Source organism: Hypanus sabinus, chromosome 2 (genome assembly GCF_030144855.1).
Source record: "Hypanus sabinus isolate sHypSab1 chromosome 2, sHypSab1.hap1, whole genome shotgun sequence".
In the NCBI taxonomy this organism is placed as follows: Eukaryota; Metazoa; Chordata; class Chondrichthyes; order Myliobatiformes; family Dasyatidae; genus Hypanus; species Hypanus sabinus.
This window is the reverse complement of record NC_082707.1, coordinates 43853497-43872359: the sequence shown is the minus strand read 5'-3', so window position 1 is coordinate 43872359 and position 18863 is coordinate 43853497. Positions and strand designations below refer to the sequence as shown.

Below are 18863 nucleotides of genomic sequence, written 5' to 3'. Positions count from 1 at the left end.
AGGAACTCAATGGCCAACCAGCTTGCTGCCATAGAAATATTCCAGCAGGAAAAGACAGCAACTTCCATAACATCTAACAAGCAGCAACGAGACCGCAGAATCAGGTTGGTCTGATAACAAGCAGCCAGTTTTGCCTAGGCTGTACCCAAACCCCAAAGTTCAACATCAAGTGGCTGCTCCACATCTCTTAACCCACCTAGCATCACAACCCTCAATGGCATATCAGTACATTGCCTCAATGGTTCAATCTACAAATAAAATCTGTGAAGAGATCACAATTTCATTGCTGGAGGCCAGTGCAACAGTAAGATGTCACTTTATTTTTAAAAGAGTCTAAACTGCTGAGTCCAGGACCAAGAACATTATCTTGATCTTGATCACATGTGCTGTCCATTTGAAAGTGTACATTCTCTGCTGAGACTGTGTAGGCTTTTATCTGGTGCACCTGTTCCGTTCCACATCACAAAGATGTGCTGGTAGGTTCATTTGATACTGTAAACTATCTGTCATGTAGACCACTGGCAAAATAAAACCCAACAGCATGGGGAAGAACAAATGCAGGTTATAAGGAAAAGGGTGGATAATAGACAGTAGACAATAGGTGCAGAAGTAGACCATTCAGCCCTTCGAGTTTGCACCGCCATTCTGAGATCATGGCTGATCATCTACTATCAATACCCGGTTCCTGCCTTGTCCCCATATCCCTTGATTCCCCTATCCATAAGATACCTATCTAGCTCCTTCTTGAAAGCATCCAGAGAACTGGCCTCCACTGCCTTCTGAGGCAGTGCATTCCAGACCCCCACAACTCTCTGGGAGAAGTTTTTCCTTATCTCTGTCCTAAATGACCTACCCTTTATTCTCAAACCAAACCATAATGAGAGTAATGCGATTACTCTGCTAGAACTAACAGATCCCAAAGGACTAAATAGGTTCCTTCTGTTCAATGGTGTGTTTAATGGCTCAATATTCAAACAAGGGCAACTGGATTTCAAAGGTTCAGGAATTATTGTAATCCTATGGAAATATTAAGATAGGAATTCAAATCCCACAGTTGCTGAAGAATTTGAATTCACATAATTTTAAAACTATAACTATGGCCCGCATTGAATTCCAGATGTGTATGGTTAATCCAAACAGCTAAATGCAACTTGGGATTTGCTTTCAAGCATATTCCAGAATAATGGCTTGGCAACCAACTTATTTGGATCAAAATTAATTAAGGTCAATGGGGGAAAATCTTTGTTTTGTGCATTGCAGTGGCTCATGAACTGCTTGGGCAATTTAGATGGGCTATAAAGGTGCCATTGTGTTCGACACACATTCTCTAAATGATTTTTTTTAAACTGAGCTTTGGACTTGGGCAAGTACATCAAGGAAAATTTCCTGACCCTCCTTTCATATGTTTTTTATATCTTTAAAGAAAATTTGAAGGCACTATTTGCCACTACAAAATGTTACTAGACATACCCATGTCATATAGTTTTCACACTGTTTTAACATACTAATGAAATATCTTGCAAGGTAACCAGGGATTATTAAATCTCCAAGACCTCCCCTTCCTAAAAGGTCTGGTGATTGATTTCTGAGCTAAAGTTGCTGCATCAAAACTTATTTCAAACTAGTCTTTTTGCCTTCTTCCACAAGTTGGCAGAAACTAGCCTGGAGCACATTTCAGTGAAAAGTATACCCTTAAATTCACTTGAAAATGAGACTAGCTTGCTAAATTTTTTTTTAATTTAAAAACAGCAATGTGACAATCCTGTACAAGTCGAGCTTCTGCACAATTTGAAACTTTCAATATTAACTTCCACCCCATATCATCACAAATACATTAAAAACATAGCCAAGCAAGTGTGCAAGGTAATTCATAAATTAAAACTATACAATATTTAATTGGTTTTGTTCAATTTTGCTGCTGACCCAACTAGTCACAATGCCTTGAGATCAAAGCACCTGAGTGCGTATTCCCTCTGACTCTGGCAGGAAGACCAAGAGTAGTGTAGACACTTACATACCACGTACCATATCCCAGCTATTTTTCCAGAATATAAAATATATACTACAGCACAAAAGATCCAGTAAGTTCAAGATGCTTCACTTTTATCTCTACACAACTTGAGAAACACCAAAAAACAAGGCCAAGGTTAGTTTACAACTTCATCTTTTTCCCAAGCCCAGACAAGAAAAACATCACCATGAATAATCAATTAAATTGGGATTAATATAAGTTATTCAGTTTCCTTTTCATTCTACACCCTCCTAAAAGCCTTTTCAAATTACACATCAAGATATCCTTCCCTAATCTAGAGAAAAAAATACACTTTATAATACAAATCTTTAAGATATAAAGAAGTTTATTGGGATAAATTTGATGTTTATACCCACCAAAACCTTCATGCATAAGAAATAACCTGCTTTTCTAAAACACATTTGACATTTTTCTCTAAGATCCCAACCATTTTACAGTATAAGGTCCCATAAATGAATGAACAATTAACATTATTTTCAGTTGGATTAGGCTAGCCACAACTCCCTTTTCCAAATTATGCAGGCAAGGTACAAATTTATTTTGGGGCCTCAGCTTAATGAATCTCCAACAGAGCTGCACTCATATAATGTTATCTCTAATCCAGAATTTAAGCTTGAAACATGCACCCTAGGGCATGCAGTAAAATATTTTCAAAAACTAAGATCAAAGTTTCCCACAGGTTTTCCCAATCTCTCTAATAGTGCAACATGCCAAACTATGATGAGATGTTCTTTTGGATTCACTGCACTGCACAAAAGATTTTCTCATTCATATCATAGGTAACTTCAAGAGAGGTGTGATCAAATGACCACGTATCCCAAGAGATTGTTTCCATGTTTTCCAAGCAAATTAAAAGGCAATTCATCTTTTTTTACACTGGAAAATATTTTTCCATCTATAATTTTTAAGAGCATTTCCCAAGGAAGCTCAAAATGGTTCAGCAACCAGAAATTATCACAGGCCAGCAACTTCAAAACAAACTAGAAATACAGGTTTCCCCTCCCATTCGAAGGTAGAGCTTTCCTATGAAACGGTTCGTAAGCCGGAATGTCATAAAGTGAAGAAGCAATTACCATTTATTTATATGGGAAAAATCTGTGAGCGTTTGGAGACCCAAAAAATAACCTACCAAATCATGCCGACTAACACATAAAACCTAAAATAACAGTAACATATAGCAAAAACAGGAATGATATAATAAATATGGCCTATATAAAGTAGAAATACTTCTCTGCAATTGTTGCAGCATTGCCCACCGTAGCGAAAATCTCAGCAAGCGTTCTCAACAGAATCACTTGGCGCAAGCGCTCTCGCAGAAGCACACTCTCCAGTAACCTTTAAGCTATGAAGCTGCCAAATCATACCAAATAACACATAAAAATACAAAGCCTATATAAAGTAGAAATAATATATGTACAGTGTAGTATCACCTACCGGAATCGGGGAAGATAGTGAGCACACCGATGAACGTGTGTTAGGTTGAGTCACTGGAGATTGGGAAGGTTGGAGGTAGGAGACAGGGGCAACATCTCATCCTTGTCTGTTTCCCTCGGGGCAGGCAGGTCACCTTTTTCTATGTCTGCCTGCCTCGATGTCAAAGGTTGAGGTTCGTTGTCTGCTGTGGCTGATGTGGAAGGCTTGAAAAACGACAGTATGCTTGACTGCTTAGCCTCGCGCTTTTTTCTATCATACAGTTCTTTGTATGCACTCAAACCATCCTACAAATATGCCCTAAACCTATTACCCTTTCAAAATTAAAGTCGTACTTGTCTGCAATCATTGCAGCATTGTCAATCGCAGCGAAAATCTCACACAATTGCTTCACGTTCAGTTCCTGCACGACTTCACTTTGAGTTCGCTACTGCGTTTGGTTTCGATTCTTATCCTTTCCTCTTCCAATTGCATCAGCTCTTCATCAGTTGTTGGTCATGGGATGCCAAAACCTCTTCAACATCATCTTCATCAACTTCCACAAACCCAGCCTCCTTAGCCAAAGTCATTTTGTCCTTAATTTGTTCACCACGATTGAAATGCTTAATTATGTCTAGTTTTACGCTAAGTGTAACAACCTTACAAGCTCTTTTAGGCTTCTCTGATACCTCAGAACTCATCTCGCTAACAGATGCACAAAATAAATCGATGTAAAGCACAAATGCTCACTTGCACATGTTTAAGCAATACCAGCTAGAATGCAGTTCCAGGGGAGGAGCTTGGCTGCTCGGGGCGTGCTGCCTTTTTTCGTAACAGTGAAAATACCTTCTGTTAGCGAAAACAGGTAACTAATGTAGGTCTTTTGTAACAGCGAGGTGTCATAAAGCAAACTTTCAAAAAAAATGGGGGACACCCCGTTAAATATGTCCCAATGGGGACATTTAACTTAAACACTAACCTAAGATCATCAATCAAGGACCCAATTACAAGGATATCAATATCAATTTTTTAAAAAATAAATTAAGCTAAAGTGACAAGAGGGAAAATACTCAAATTGAAAGTTCCCAAGTTTTGTGGAAAGTAAAACAAAATATATATTCAATCTACTCCCCAGACAAGATAATTTACCATTGAAAAGGTCTAAAGTTGGGTGGAGTTCAACTTTAACTGCACTGAATTTGCAGCCTGGTGAATTTGCCTGGTGAAACTGGTTCCTTTTCCATAGATGCTGCCCGACCTAAGTACTTACTGCATTTTTTTCTTTCCATCTCCAACATTTACAGCTTATTTGTTACTACTGCAAGCTGTATTAGAGTGCTTAGCTGCTAAAGGCAACAATTAATTAACTGTTTTGTTGAAGTAAAAAAGGATCTTTTCTACCTGAAATGGGACCATGTAGATGAATGCCTTGGAGTGATCCTGAAGTAGAATAGGAGGCTACAAATAAGAATGACACTGAGCACAACAGATCTCAGATTAAGAATCAAGTTAAATGAACAAACTATACTATGGGAAGCAAAAAGGAGTTTGTGGGACAGAATTCTTTTCAGTGGCAGAAGCAAGTTATCTTGAGGTGGTGACTACATTGATAATAAAGCATTCATAGAAAAAAATACACTTTCATCTGACTGATTAGTTAGAAACATGCCTCCATACAATCATTTCACCCAGGCTGCATGAAAAAGATTTACCACACATGAATACTGAGAATCGCCACGTGTAAGTGCACCTGCAGGAAAGAGTGTACTATAGGCAATGTTGGATTTACCCACACTGCACTGGAGTCAAATGTTTGACTAAATATACATGTATTACATTTAAATTCTTAGTGATACAACCAAGACTCACATCAATTATTCAAAAATGGATCAGCTGCAAAGCTGGGCCAAGTGTGTTCCCTATAAAGAAGCAATTCCGATCTATACCACTCCTGCAAGCCAGTAGTCTTTCCATTAAAGTGCATGAGGAATTAATCTGTGATTGAGCAAATGGTCCTATTAAATAAACACTTCTATTAACAGAGTGCAGTTAATTGAGATGCACTGACTTTGTGGCTATATACTTCTAATGGTATCTGACAAAAATTCACCAGGAAAGGCTTACAAAGGCCGCATTTTCAGTCCTTGAAAGCACACTAACCTAATTTTAGACAATAAGATAGAAATAAAACTCAAATCTGCCAAACAGGCAAGTAGCAGATGAACAATTGCCATTATCAGGGCCACTGTTTTGAACACAATCATGGTAAGTACAGCTGTACTCTCCAACCCACCTGCAGTTTGACATTTTCCTAAACAGCACAAGGGCTAGTTGACATATGTCTGACTTGCTGGCAACACAGTTCAAAATTAAGACAACTCTTAATTCTACATATCCTATTTTTGGTATGCTTACAATCACAACATTTTTCACCAACAGTATTCATAAGTATAAGTAGGCCATTTGGCCCATCATGGACAATCCAATTTTCCTTCATGCCCTAACCAATCAAGACCCTCTGCCATAAAAACACAAAAAGACTTGGTTTCCACAGCTGCCTGTGGCAGATTTCCACAGATTCACCACCCTCTGGTTAACAAAATTCCTGCTTAATCTGCTTTCTAAAATGATGCCCCTCTATTCTGAGGCTGTGTCCTCTGGTCTTAGACTCTCTCAACATAGGAAACATCTTCTCCACATCCACTCTATCACGGCTTTTCACCATTCGATAGGTTTCAATGAGGTAATCGAGCCAAACACACTTCATACGACAAGCCATTCAACCTTGGAATCATTTTCATGCACCTCCTTTGAACCCTCTCCAGTTTCAGCACATCCGTCTAAGATGATGAGCCCAAACCTATTCACAATACTCCAAGTAAGGCCAAACCAGTGCTTTATAACATCTCAACATCACATCCTTGCTTTTAAATTCTAGTCCTCTTGAAATGAATGCTAGCATTGCATTTCCCTTCATCACCACAGATTCAACCTAAAAATTAACCTTTAGGGAATCCTGCACAAGGACTCCCTTATTCCTTTGCACCTCAGTTTTTTGTATTTTCTCAAAGCCATTAACTCCATCATCCAAATCACTGACATATAACGTAAAAATCGGTCCCAATGTAGACCTCTGTAGAACACCAATAGTCACCAGCAGCCAGCTAGAAAAGGCTCCCTTTATTTCCACTTTGCCTCCTGTCAATCAGCCACTGCTTCATCCATGCTAGAATCTTTCCTGTATTACAATGGGCTCCTAGCCGGTTAAGCAGCCTCACGTGTGTCACCTTGTCAAAGGGTTTCTGAAAATCCGAGTACACAATATCAACCAGTTCTTTTTTGTCTATCCTGATGGTTATTTCTTCAAAGAATTCAAACAGATTTGGCAGGCAAGATATTCCCTTGAGGAAACCACGTTGACTATGGCCTATTTCGTTATGTGCATCCAAGTATCTGAGACCTCATCACTAATAATCCGTATCTTCCCAACCACTGTCAGACTAACTGGCCTATAATTTATATTTGTCTGCCTCTCCCTTCTTCAAGAGTGGAGTGACTTTGCAATTTTGCAGTCCTTTGGAACCATGCCAGAATCTTCTGATTCTTTAAAGATCATTCTTGAAAAACCATTACTAATGCCTCTGTGATTACTTCAGCCACCTCTTTCAGAATTCTGGGTTGTAAACCAATTGGTACCTACAGACTTTTCAGTTTTCCAAGAACCTTCTCTCTAGTTATGATAACTTCACATACTTCATGTCCCGTGACACCTGGAACTTCCACCATACTGATAGCAATAGTATCTCCCACAATGAAGACTGATGCAAAATACTTATTCAGTTCGTCCACCATTTTGTTGTCCCCCCATCACTACTTCTCCAGCATTGTTTTCAACTCCTTTGAAATGACCATGCCTATTTATTAAACCACAACAGTCAATTAACATGCTTTTAGAATGACAATATAACACATTAAACAACTTGTAGTAATTTTAGGCTTTGACTATATTGTCCTGAACAGAATATCTAGTTTTAAAGATTGAATATTCATCAGAAAATGTTAAATTATCTGTATACTTACTATACAAGTCACTTGTTTCTGAAAAACAATTCAGATTGGAGTTTAAATTCTCTTGAAAGTTCAACAAGTAACATGAAATTGACCAGAACATCCATGCACCCTAAATTTAGTATTTTTTGGAAGTAAAAGTTTATGAGTAAGAAATCCTTTCTGGGCCAGACGAATGGTCTCAGCCCGAAACGTCCACTGTACTTTTTCCTACAGATGCTGCCTGGCCTGCTGTGTTCCACCAGCATTTTTTGTGTTGCTTTAACTTCCAGCATCTGCAGATTTCCTCGAGTGGGCCAGATCTTATTGGTCTCACCCATGTCACCACTACAACTGTACAGCACCACTGCTATGGGTAAACGTTCTCACACATCTCAGAATCACCAGCTTCCATAAGATCACCTCTCATTTCTCAATGCTAGCAAGCTCAAATCCACATAGTGAAGGACCAGTAATGCACCTTCCTTAAATAAGACCAAAATTGTGTCTTGGGTATGGTCTTAGAAACCTGTAAAGTTGTAGCAACATCTCACTTGTGAACTCTGTCACCTCACAATAAAGAATGCATTCCACTTGACTACTCAATTTACTGTAGCTACACATAACTTCTTACACAAAATCACAAAGAACAGTCTCAACAAAATTTGATGTTACACAAATTGAACATTTAACTAATTACCAATTTTTGGCCTATTCATTTAACACGAGTATGAATTTTAATTACTGTACCAGAGTTATATCAGCAGCAGACTCAGTTTTTATATCCAATTCCTTAACATAGGTTCCAATGACAGGTCTCAACAACAGACAGGTGGACAGGTACACCTTACCAACATGAAAATGACTCACTGACCCCTAAGCTTTGTTTTCTGTAATGCTTAAGAGTGTTCTGTAATGACAAATAATGCATCCACCATGTGTTACCTTTTTTTAAAATCCTAAAATGCAAGTTACCAGTTCTCGATGATTAGTTACCCCTTGATAGTTACTTATTTTCTAGTGCCATCAATTATTCTAACCTCATCACTTTTACCCCTTGACTATATTATTTTGGTATGCTTTTAGTGTTTTCATTTTTGCAATGCCACCTTTACATCCTCTTACTGGTTTATCTTGGTCAGTTCACATTCTTTCTATTTTATTCCTCTATCAATTATTATTCATCTTCTCTAGGTTCTTAGAACCAAGAGGTTGAATATTATTGAATCAACTTCCACAGTTTTTACTAACAGGTCAAGAAATGCCGCATTTCTACTGTGTCACAGTTCTATCCTCACTTTATAAAAACTAACTATTTTCCTATTTTAATCTTTCTTTTATATTTTAAGGAACAGAAGACATTGTCAAATCATTCCTTTCTCACTTTAGACAATCTTTCATCTTTCAAAGCCTTAGGAACTTTCTTTAACATATCCTAGAGTTAAATATCAAACTGGACTACTGTTTTATAAAGGTCTGGCATAACTCATTCATCTATTAATGAATAGAGGGCTAGGCACTAGAAAATTTTTCGGCAGTTTCTAGAGTAGGTTAATGGTCGGCACAACACTGTGGGCCAAAGGACCAGTAATGTGCTGTAAATTTCTATGTTCTATCTCCTGACCTTCATATCTTAGTTCATACTCTCTTACTCCTAAAATACATCAGTTTACACTTACTTGCAATAAATCTCATTTGCCATGTCTGACCAATGTCTTCTTGAAGATCGTCTTATTGCTGATTACATTTAAAGTACTGTAAAATCTGCAACTTTGAAATTGCTTCGGCACATTTTTGCAAGTGACAAGCTGTGGACATAGTGTCCAATTCAAGAGATCAGGAATGCATTACCATCTTTACCAATGAAGTGATTTGCCATCTGTCCAGTCATTCTCAGCAAATTAACAGAATATGGTTTACCACAAAGGGGACAGTACTCCGTGTGCTATCAAAAACAAGTTGTTTCTGCATGAAATGAAGTACGGGTTTTCCCCGCTATCCAAAAGTACAGCGTTTCTATGAAACCGTTTGTAAGCCAAAATAACGTAAAGCAAAGAAGCAATTACCATTAATTTATATGGGAAACAATACTGAGCATTGCTACCCAAAAATATAACCTACCAAATCACACCAAGTAACACATAAAACCTAAAATAACAGGAACATATAGTAAAAGCAGTAATGATATGATAAATATACAGCCCCTATAAAGTAGAAATATTGTATGTATGGTATAGTTTCACTTATCAGAATGAGGAAGACAGTGAGCCAAAATCGATTTGGAAAAAAAATCAGCATGTACATGCCTACGCACACAACTGCCCGCACAAGGCTTCACAGTCATGGTAGTCTTTCTCGGGTAAACACATGTATAAAGTGGGTGTCTTTTTTTCGTAAAAGTGAAAATCGTGTTTGGTTAGCGAAAACAGGGACTAATGTAGGTCTTTCGTAACAGCGAGCTATCGTAAAGCAAACATTCGAAAAATGGGGGCCACCTGTACTACTACTGGCAATGTGTGAATTAAAAAAAATAAAAGCTTGTAAGTAGAAACTAAAAGCAATTTAAAACCACTAATACAAAATCAGCATATGCTGGAAATCCAAGCAACTCACACAAAATGCACCCACGGAAAAGGGTAAACAGTCAACATTTCAGGCTGAAACCATTCACTAGCTTTTCGCATGTTGCAGCAATTTTAAAAGACTAATGAATGTGGTTATGTGATTGAAATCAGCAGGACTATAAGAGATTTTATAAACACTTAAGGTTTATAAAGCTAATGAATGAAGCATTTGGTTGAGACAGTGTCAGCCACGATGGTCCGCAGGTAAAGAATAGAGGGTGGGAGGGAAGAAATGAAATATAGTTGAAACCTACAGTGGCAAGAGGAAGTTAGTGAACCCCTTGCAATTACCTGGTTGTCTGCATTAATTACTCATAAAATGTGGTCTGATCTTCATTCAATTCACAATAATAGACAAACACAAACTGCGTAAACTAATAACACACAAACAATTGTGCTTTTCATGTCTTTATTGAACACATTGTTTAATCATTCACAATCCGGGCTGGAAAAAAGTATGCGTATTTAATAAAAGGTGGAACCTCCTTTAGCAGCAATAACCTCCACCACACATTTCCTGTTGCTGCACAATGGGGAGGAGGAATTTCCAGTTCATCAATATTTCTGGGATACCTTGCATGAACAGCCCTCTTCAGGCCATGCCACAGCATCTCAATTGGGTTAAGGTCCGGATTTAGCCATTCCCAAACACAAAATTTCTACTTTTTGAACCATTCTGTTGCTGATTTACTCTAGTGTTTCAGATTACTGTCTTGTTGCATCATCAAACTTCTATTATACTTCAGGTGATGGACCACTACCCTGACATTCTCCTGTAAAATGTCTTGATACAATTTTGAATTAATTGTTCCCTCAACAATTGCAAGCTGACCAGGCCCTTAGGCAGCAAAGCAGCCCAAAATCTTGATGCTCCTTCCATTATGCTTAACAGTTGGGATGAGGTTTTGGTGTTGGTCTGCAGTGCCCTTCTTCCTCCAAACATAGCAATGTCCATTTCTTCCTAAAAATTCAACTTTTGTCTCATTTGTCCACAGAACATTGTTCCAGAAGTGTTGTAGAACATCCAGGTAGCCTTTTGCAAATTTCAAACATGCAGTAATGCTTTTCTTTAAAAAGAGAGCAGTTGTTTCCTCGGTGGTGTCCTTCCATGAGCATCATTCTTGCTCAGCATTTTCTTTATCGTGGACACATGAACAGAGACTAATTTCTAGAGATTTCTGCAGGTCTTTTGCTGTTGCCCTTGAGTTACCTCCTTCAGCATTGCAAGTTGTGCTCTTTGTGTGATCTTTGCTGGACGCTCACTCCTAGGGACAGTATCAACAGTCCCAAGTTTCCTCCATTTATAGTCAATTTCTCTTACTGTGGACTGATGAACACAGGTCTTTAGAAATGTTTTTGTAGCCTTTTCCAGCTTCATGCATCTCTACAATTCTTGTCCACGATCTTCTGAAAGTCATTTTGATCGAGGTATGATGCACATAAAGATATCTTTCTTCAGCAGACTGTGTCAGTAACCTGACTTATTGTGTCTTTTTTTTATAGGACAGGGCGCCTCTACAACACTCACCTCATTGACTTAAACACTTGACTCCAAATAGTTTTTGTATAAGACATTACTCCAGAGGTTCACATACTTTTCTGAACCTAGACTGTGATTGTTCAAAGAGTGTACTCAGTATTGACGAGTACAATTGTTTATGCGTTATTAGCTTAGGCAGATTGTGTTTGTGTTTGCAGATTGCGACTTAGATGAAGATCAGACCACACTTATGAGTAATTAATACAGAAAACCAGGTAATTGCAAAGGGTTCACAAAACTTTTCTGACAACTGTACACGTGCAACTATAGTCTTCACTATCCAATTTGAGTAACTGCCTCACTCATTCAGTACTCATTCCTACCAACAACTCCATCAGAATTGTATTCTTGGTTTGCTGCACATAGAAGGCCATAGCCAACAGTGGGAGATTGAGCAATCCACTATATTAAAATTTCATACAGCAACTCATCTGAATCTGCAAGAACTCAAAAAGGTCATCTTTACATACCACAAAACTTCCCATGCGTGCCGGGTTGAGTGCCCAGCTAGCCACTCGGCCTCATAAAAAACAAGGGTGGAGTCAGGAACGTTCATATGGTTAATCCGAAAGGAGACCAATCCTGACACTACGCGCCAGACAAGAATGGCTGACTGTCTGGTGCAACAAGCTATGAAATGAAACCACAAAACTGGCCCTAAGACATCACAGTCGATATGCTACTCAAGACTGTGGATAAATTCATCAGCACCAAATATTCCCAGATTGCATTGGCATATTGAAAGTACAACCTGTTTCCCCATATTTTGTATATAAAGACAGTCTGCCAGAAGTTGGGAATTCAGTTTAAAAGTGATCTCCTACTGCTTAATGTGTGAATTCACTTCTGTGCTGTCACATGACAAGAGATGAGACTACCTTGGGCTGCATATGCTTAAAACTGTCATAAATGTCTTTTGGAAAATACAGTAAGGAACAAAATTTCTCCACATCCAGTGATCAAGATGGTAATATTTGGATTCAAATTAAAGAAGGATCAGCACCACTGCTCGGTAGAACTGATATTGTCACTTAAACAGTACTGTCTGGGCTTGCATATTAAACAAAGTTAATAGAAAAATGCCAGCATTTTTTATTGAAGCTCAGCAACTTCGATATCAAATTAGACACTAACTTTGCACTTTCACTAAACATTATGCCAGTAACTTTCTCATTTTTCAAAGATGACTGTCAGTAGTCATTTTTAGAATTAGAATTAAAATAAAATTCAGACAAGCTTCAACTATACCCACTAGATGGAGCACTTTACAGACCCATAACAAAATTTGCAACTGTTGGCAGTTTACTAACAGGTATTTGTAGTAAAACTTAGGACATCCCATACCCCAAATGAAATCATTCACACAGAAAAAAAAATGGCTGCAAAAAGAAAAACTTCTCTGCCACATAAAATTTAAGGAGAATCCACCTTAAATCAACTTTAACTTTTCATTTGAAAAAGTTTGAAACTGCAACCAGCATATTCATACCTTTAATAAGCAAAATTGGAAGAGTCAAGCTCATTTACAAGATGATATGCAAATCCTCAATTATTCAACAAATTTTGTACTACCCAGTGGATGCTGTACAATCACTGTTGCCCCAACTGTAGTATTTGTATAATTAAGGGTACTCCATTTTGTTGCATGTGTCACAATTGTGGAAGGCAGCACCAAAACTCACGACGACAATACTTCACCAAAGACTTCAACAATGCGTAGTGTAGGCCTCCGTTAGTCTCGATAGACCATGGATTTGCACTTTGTAAAGTTTCCAGGGCACAAGCCTGGGCAAGGTTTTTTTTAAAATGGAAGACCAGCAGTTGCCCAAGCTATAAGTCTCCCCTCTCCACGCCACCAATGTTGTCCAAGGGAAGGGCATGAGACTTCAACAATACAGAGAAGTTAAAGTAGATTAAACAATTAATCACTACGATGATCACTGGATGCCAGAAATTGAGATATTCAAAGTTGCACAGAATTGGGGTGATTTTTTTTGCCAGTTACATTTTCTCTTCAAGCAGATCACTAATACAGGTTTGTGCAATCTAATGAATCTACAGAATGAAACATCCAGGAAGTGCTAACAGGAGGTTCCAGAAAAACATTCAAGAGCAGCTGGACACTTACCAAAAGTATTTATTGTACAGTTAAGAGGAAATTAAAACTGGGCTTGATACTAAACTAGCCAACTGTTTCAAAGATAGAATAAATCTCTAGTTCTACAAGATTCTATACTGTAATATGGGAATGAACTGACTAGATAGAGATCAGTGATTTGTATTGCTTATCATTTATAAAATCTCAGAGCCTAAAAATGCCCACTTTTAAAAGCATAAGATCACCCAAGTTTAGAACAATTCTCAGTTCAGAAACAATGTTTAATTTGAGAACATCAATTTCATAATGCTAGTTCTTTGAAGTCAACTCAATTTCAGATATTATTGGATCTTAGCTCAAAAAGTGCTAAGAGAACTTGGTTATTGGTCAAAAACTAAACCTTATACATTAATCATGGGTGTGTTGGTTACATCCAATTTATATTCATTAACATGCAATAGACTAAATTAAACTTGTTCTTTGGCTAAATTTAAAAAACAAATTTAGCAACCATGCTGCTAATATTAGAACTTCACAAAGTTTACTTTTAAACACTAACTACACCTTGCCAACCATGACTGTATCACATAACTGTTAGCAAACGACAGACCTTTTACATTAGCTGACTGGCAAATCAAAGAAACTCAACTATAACTTATTACAGACATTAAATGCCTTTCTTAATAACCCCATGAAAGAAATGAAGTATCAAATGTTAAAACATCGAGATAAATATTTGTTGAAACTTTGGCCACTGTGAAAACTTAACCTACTGTAATGCTAGCCAACAAATCAAGATGTGTTTTACAGATGGCTTGTTTCAATCTTGCCATCTTTCCAAAAATTCACTGTGTACCAGACCAAAGTAATCAATAACAGCTGTACAGATGCACCCAACTTTTTTTTAAATAAAGCACGTACGCATTTAGTAATATTTAGTCACCTATCTGTATTTTTAGATTGCCACATTAAGAAAACGCAGGTCATTGCATTTTACCTCACTGCAGAATATTTAATACTGAAATGTTTAAATCATTTAAATACACAGATTATTTCTGACAAAATAAGGCCACATTAAATCATTTCCCTACAAATTTCAGACACTTTCATCAGAGACCATTTCAGAGCACCTAGACTACTTTTCAAAACAACCATCCCCAAAATTACTAATAATCTTTAAAACAAATGCAGATTACACACAGGAAAATGTCAATAATATACTAAAACTATAGCATTGCTAAGAATCACAACACATATGGTACTCACACCGTTAGACCTTAGCCTGTTACTGCAGTGCAGAAGCCTAAAAAATTGTAATGACACCAAAACCACACCCACAACCAGGAAACAGCACAGTAAGCCCATGTAGAACTTGCTGATAAAGGTAAGCAGGCTCCCTATACACATGTAGAGTGACTTACTGCACTTTCATTCATTCCATTTTACAATACAAGAACTGCACTTTGGGCCTTCCAACATTCAGGCATATTTCCTTATGCAAAATTATGCATCAAACCAAGAAAAACATTACTTTTGTGAAAAATGAAATGAGTATGCCTTCAACATTGACAGCCGTAACATTAATTTCTTCCTTATGACTCTCAATTTAACTATATGCTAGTAAATTTAATTTTGTGCCAGTGTCAAAGTGACCCCAAATATACTTTAATTCGTCATGCCAAATCCTGAAAAAATTAGCCAAGACATTTGTCACTAACTGGGGGTGGGGGGGGGGGGTTACCTTCACATTATTTCAAAACACAATGTGATGCTACTGCAAACTAGTAATTAAGTAAAATAATTTTGAGAGCAGTAAACATGCATATGCTATAATGATATTTATGGACACATATTACTTCAATGTTAAGTTTCAACATCTTCACTGCCTCCCCAGCCCCCCATAACAACTTGAAAAATGACCATAAAAGTTTTGTTTAAAACAACAAGTTCCATTTTCACAATGTTCAAGGATTTAATATAAACTCTACCAACAGATTACTCGAATGTGTTCCAAGCAATGCAGCATTGCGCCACTGCTCAAGGTTGCCACTACTTGCCCCATTGCTTGCTCAACATATTTCCCAAAGATGGTCAAAACTTTATTAGACTTCCGTTTCAAAACTGAGCCCCCCTCTTTAAAAATGATCACATGGTTAACTTTTCATCCAGTACTGCATCCATTTCTATATATAGATAAAGACGAAGTCGGAGTCTCTCATTTAATATCAGCAGTTGAGTGTGCCGGGTTTTCTGCAGCGTGAGTCTGCAGCTGTGTGTTTGTGGGGAGGTGACACTGACTCACCGAGTGAGCTGCGCCATACTCGGATCCAACCACCAGTCGCACATGGTTCTTACCGGCGTTTCTTCCCCTTCCAGCACTAACGTGTCAGTTCAGGCTCATACAACAATACCACCCGACAGTAGTTTTCCCTCTCCCCCACAGACAACATCGGGGTGATGAAACATTAAGGTTTTTCTTACTAGTGTCAAAGTGGGAAAAAATTTATTGCACTCCCCCTCCCTCAGACCGTTTGAGTTACATTCCACTGTAACCAACTCCCATATGGTAGCAAAGGCCTCGGCGCAAGCCTCCGACCTAACTGCTGAAATCGCGGATCCGACCCTATCGCCGCAAATAAACTCTACGACAGGGGATTTTCATAAAACCGGAGACACCCCCTTCCATATCACCATTTCCCTCCGCCCTAGAACAGGGGAGGGAAGGGGCCCCAACCCTAGCGGCCTGCTCTCAGTCACGCCTGTCTGGCCTGGCCCGGGTGTGCAAGCAGGCCCTGGGCCGGCACCCAGCTGTTCGGCAGGCTCGCGTGGAAAGGCCGGCAGCCACACGCGGCCCCTACCGGTAGGCATGAAGCCAGCCGGCGTTTAAAGGCACCTTCTCCCGGCGGGAGGGTCGAGGACCAGGAAAAGGCAGCGCCCGAACCCGGCAGCGGAATGTCCGAGCTCGGGTACAAAAGGATCCGGGAGCTGGATCCTACTGTAGCGGCTGCCCACCGCCAGGCCACGGCTCGCCGCTCCGGGAATCGCAAGCACGTCAGGGCGTCCTTACCCGGGAAGTACTCGCTGCTCTTCTGCTTGAAGGCGTTTTGATTTTTCCTTCTTCTGCCCTGCGAATCATAAAAATAACAGAGTCAGGCCATAGCGGAGAGGGCGGGGCAGCCGGCAGCGGACACGGCAGCGCAGTGTGGAGGTATTCACGCCGAGGATGGAGACGGATAGGGGAACACGGGGCAATAATGGCGTACCTTCCTCCTCAGTCCGCAAAGCCGGACGATCGGCTACTTTCGGCGATTTCCGCTTCTAGCGCTCCGGAAAGGAAGGCAGGGGCACGTGACACCGCCCGGGCCAGCGGAGCCGCCGACTGCTTCTGCCAACAAATGGTTATTCTCGTTACAATAATGCGTCTGTTCGGCACTTTACAGACAATAATAAGCCTCTGCCAATAACAGTTCTGTAAACCTGCACCAGATTTGTATTTTTTTTTGCATTAGACAGCAGCAATTACTTTTGCAATGTAACAGCAGCAAAAAAAGAACAGAAAACGCTCATCAACGTCTGAGAAGAGAAACATAAAAAATTCCAGATCATTGGCCTGCCACCAGGAGAGTAGCATCAGCGCCTGGACACTGTCCCAAAGCGAATAACAAAATGAAGAACAGAACATCTGCTTTTCCATTAACTCACCAGAGTTAAATAACTCATCCAAATGCCATCCTAGGTTAGCTGCTATAAGTTGTGAATCCACAGATGGAACTGTTCACAAACAAGCTAAGTTAAACAGATTGATCAAAAATGTCAACAGAAAACACTGAAAATATTCAGCAGGTCAGGTGTAGAAAGAGTAACAGAGTTAACATTTCAAGAGTGAGCTGCTTTGTCAGAATGTCCCGACAAAGAGTCTCGGATCCGAAGTTCAATTGTGTTTCTTTCCACACATGCTGACCAACCTGAATGTTTCCACTAGTTTCTACTTTGATTTCCAATTTCTAGTATCTCCATTTTTAATTAGGTTTGCAGTATGCCAAAGTGCAGAACCTAAATGAAGATAAAACACCATATACATGTCCGAACCTCAGGTTCTTCCATTGTCTCCGGGTCATGAACTATTTATGAGCTTTATTGGTTAGAATTGTTCAGATCAGAAATGTTTTGATTTTTCTTTCTAACCCATTCATGGAAAATTTACTTTCTCTAATCATAAAAATGCAAATAAGAAGTGAACATGGAAGGATTTATTTGTAGATGTGAATCTATTTCCTCATGTTCTATAAAACAACATATCTTGGTATACTTGCATTACATTGTACTATATAGTAATGTAGAAGATAGCATATTATCTTTTACAAATATATTTTATTTTACAATTCTGTATTTGAGACAACTTAGTAAAATCTGTAGCAAAGCCTGCATGTCACAATGTGGTCATTACTGGACATAAAATAAAATCATACAGTGATAATGTATAAAGATACCAAAATCTAGTAATTATTAATACCTCTTTGAAAGTACCATGATCATTGTACAATACAGCTACTATACCAAGTAGCAACCATCCCTATTCACAGCGTGCAGTCAGTTTATTCGATAAAGACATACAGGAGTAAGATATACCAGCCAGTTAAGTGGTGTTGCAGCAACAACCTTGCACTCAATGTTAGTAAGACCAAAGAGCTGATTGTGGACTTCAGAAAGGGTAGGACAAGGGAACACGAACCAATCAGAAATGGTGAGAGTGAGCAATTTCAAGTTATTGTGTGTCAAGATCTCTGAGGATCTAACCTGGTCCCAACATATCAATGCAGCTATAAAGAAGGCAAGACTTTGGCTATATTACATTAGGATTTGAGGTGATTTGATTTGTCAGGTAAAACACTTGGAAACTTCTACAGTTGTACTGTGGTATGGAGAGGTGGGCTACTGCGCTGAATCAAAAGAAGCTACAGAGTGTTGCAAAATTATTCAGCTCCGTGGCGGTTATTAGTCTCTGTAGTATCCAATGCATCTTCAAGGAACGGTCCATTATTAAGGACCCCCATCACCCAGGACATGCCCTCTTCTTATTGTCACAGGTACAGAAGCCTAAAGACACACTCC

The 18863-nt window shown here is 38.9% G+C and overlaps 1 protein-coding gene across 7 annotated transcripts in view; it reads right to left on the bottom strand.

Moving 5' to 3' along the window:
- The window catches only part of eif4g1a (eukaryotic translation initiation factor 4 gamma, 1a), a 98880-nt gene extending 80701 nt beyond the window's left edge, over positions 1 to 18179 (bottom strand). For 4 of the 7 annotated variants that reach the window (XM_059945108.1, XM_059945135.1, XM_059945116.1 and 1 more), the window contains exons 1-2: positions 17015 to 18179; positions 16819 to 16876 (exon numbers count right to left, since the gene is read on the bottom strand). Coding sequence is in view for 1 of the 7 variants with exons in the window: in XM_059945090.1 (XP_059801073.1) it covers positions 16819 to 16887 (69 nt within the window). In the remaining 6 variants the exon portion in view is untranslated. Of the gene's footprint in view, positions 1 to 16818 lie in introns of all 7 variants that reach the window. The other 3 variants (XM_059945130.1, XM_059945090.1, XM_059945124.1) reach the window with 2 other exon arrangements.
- Positions 18180 to 18863: the final 684 nt, after the last annotated feature.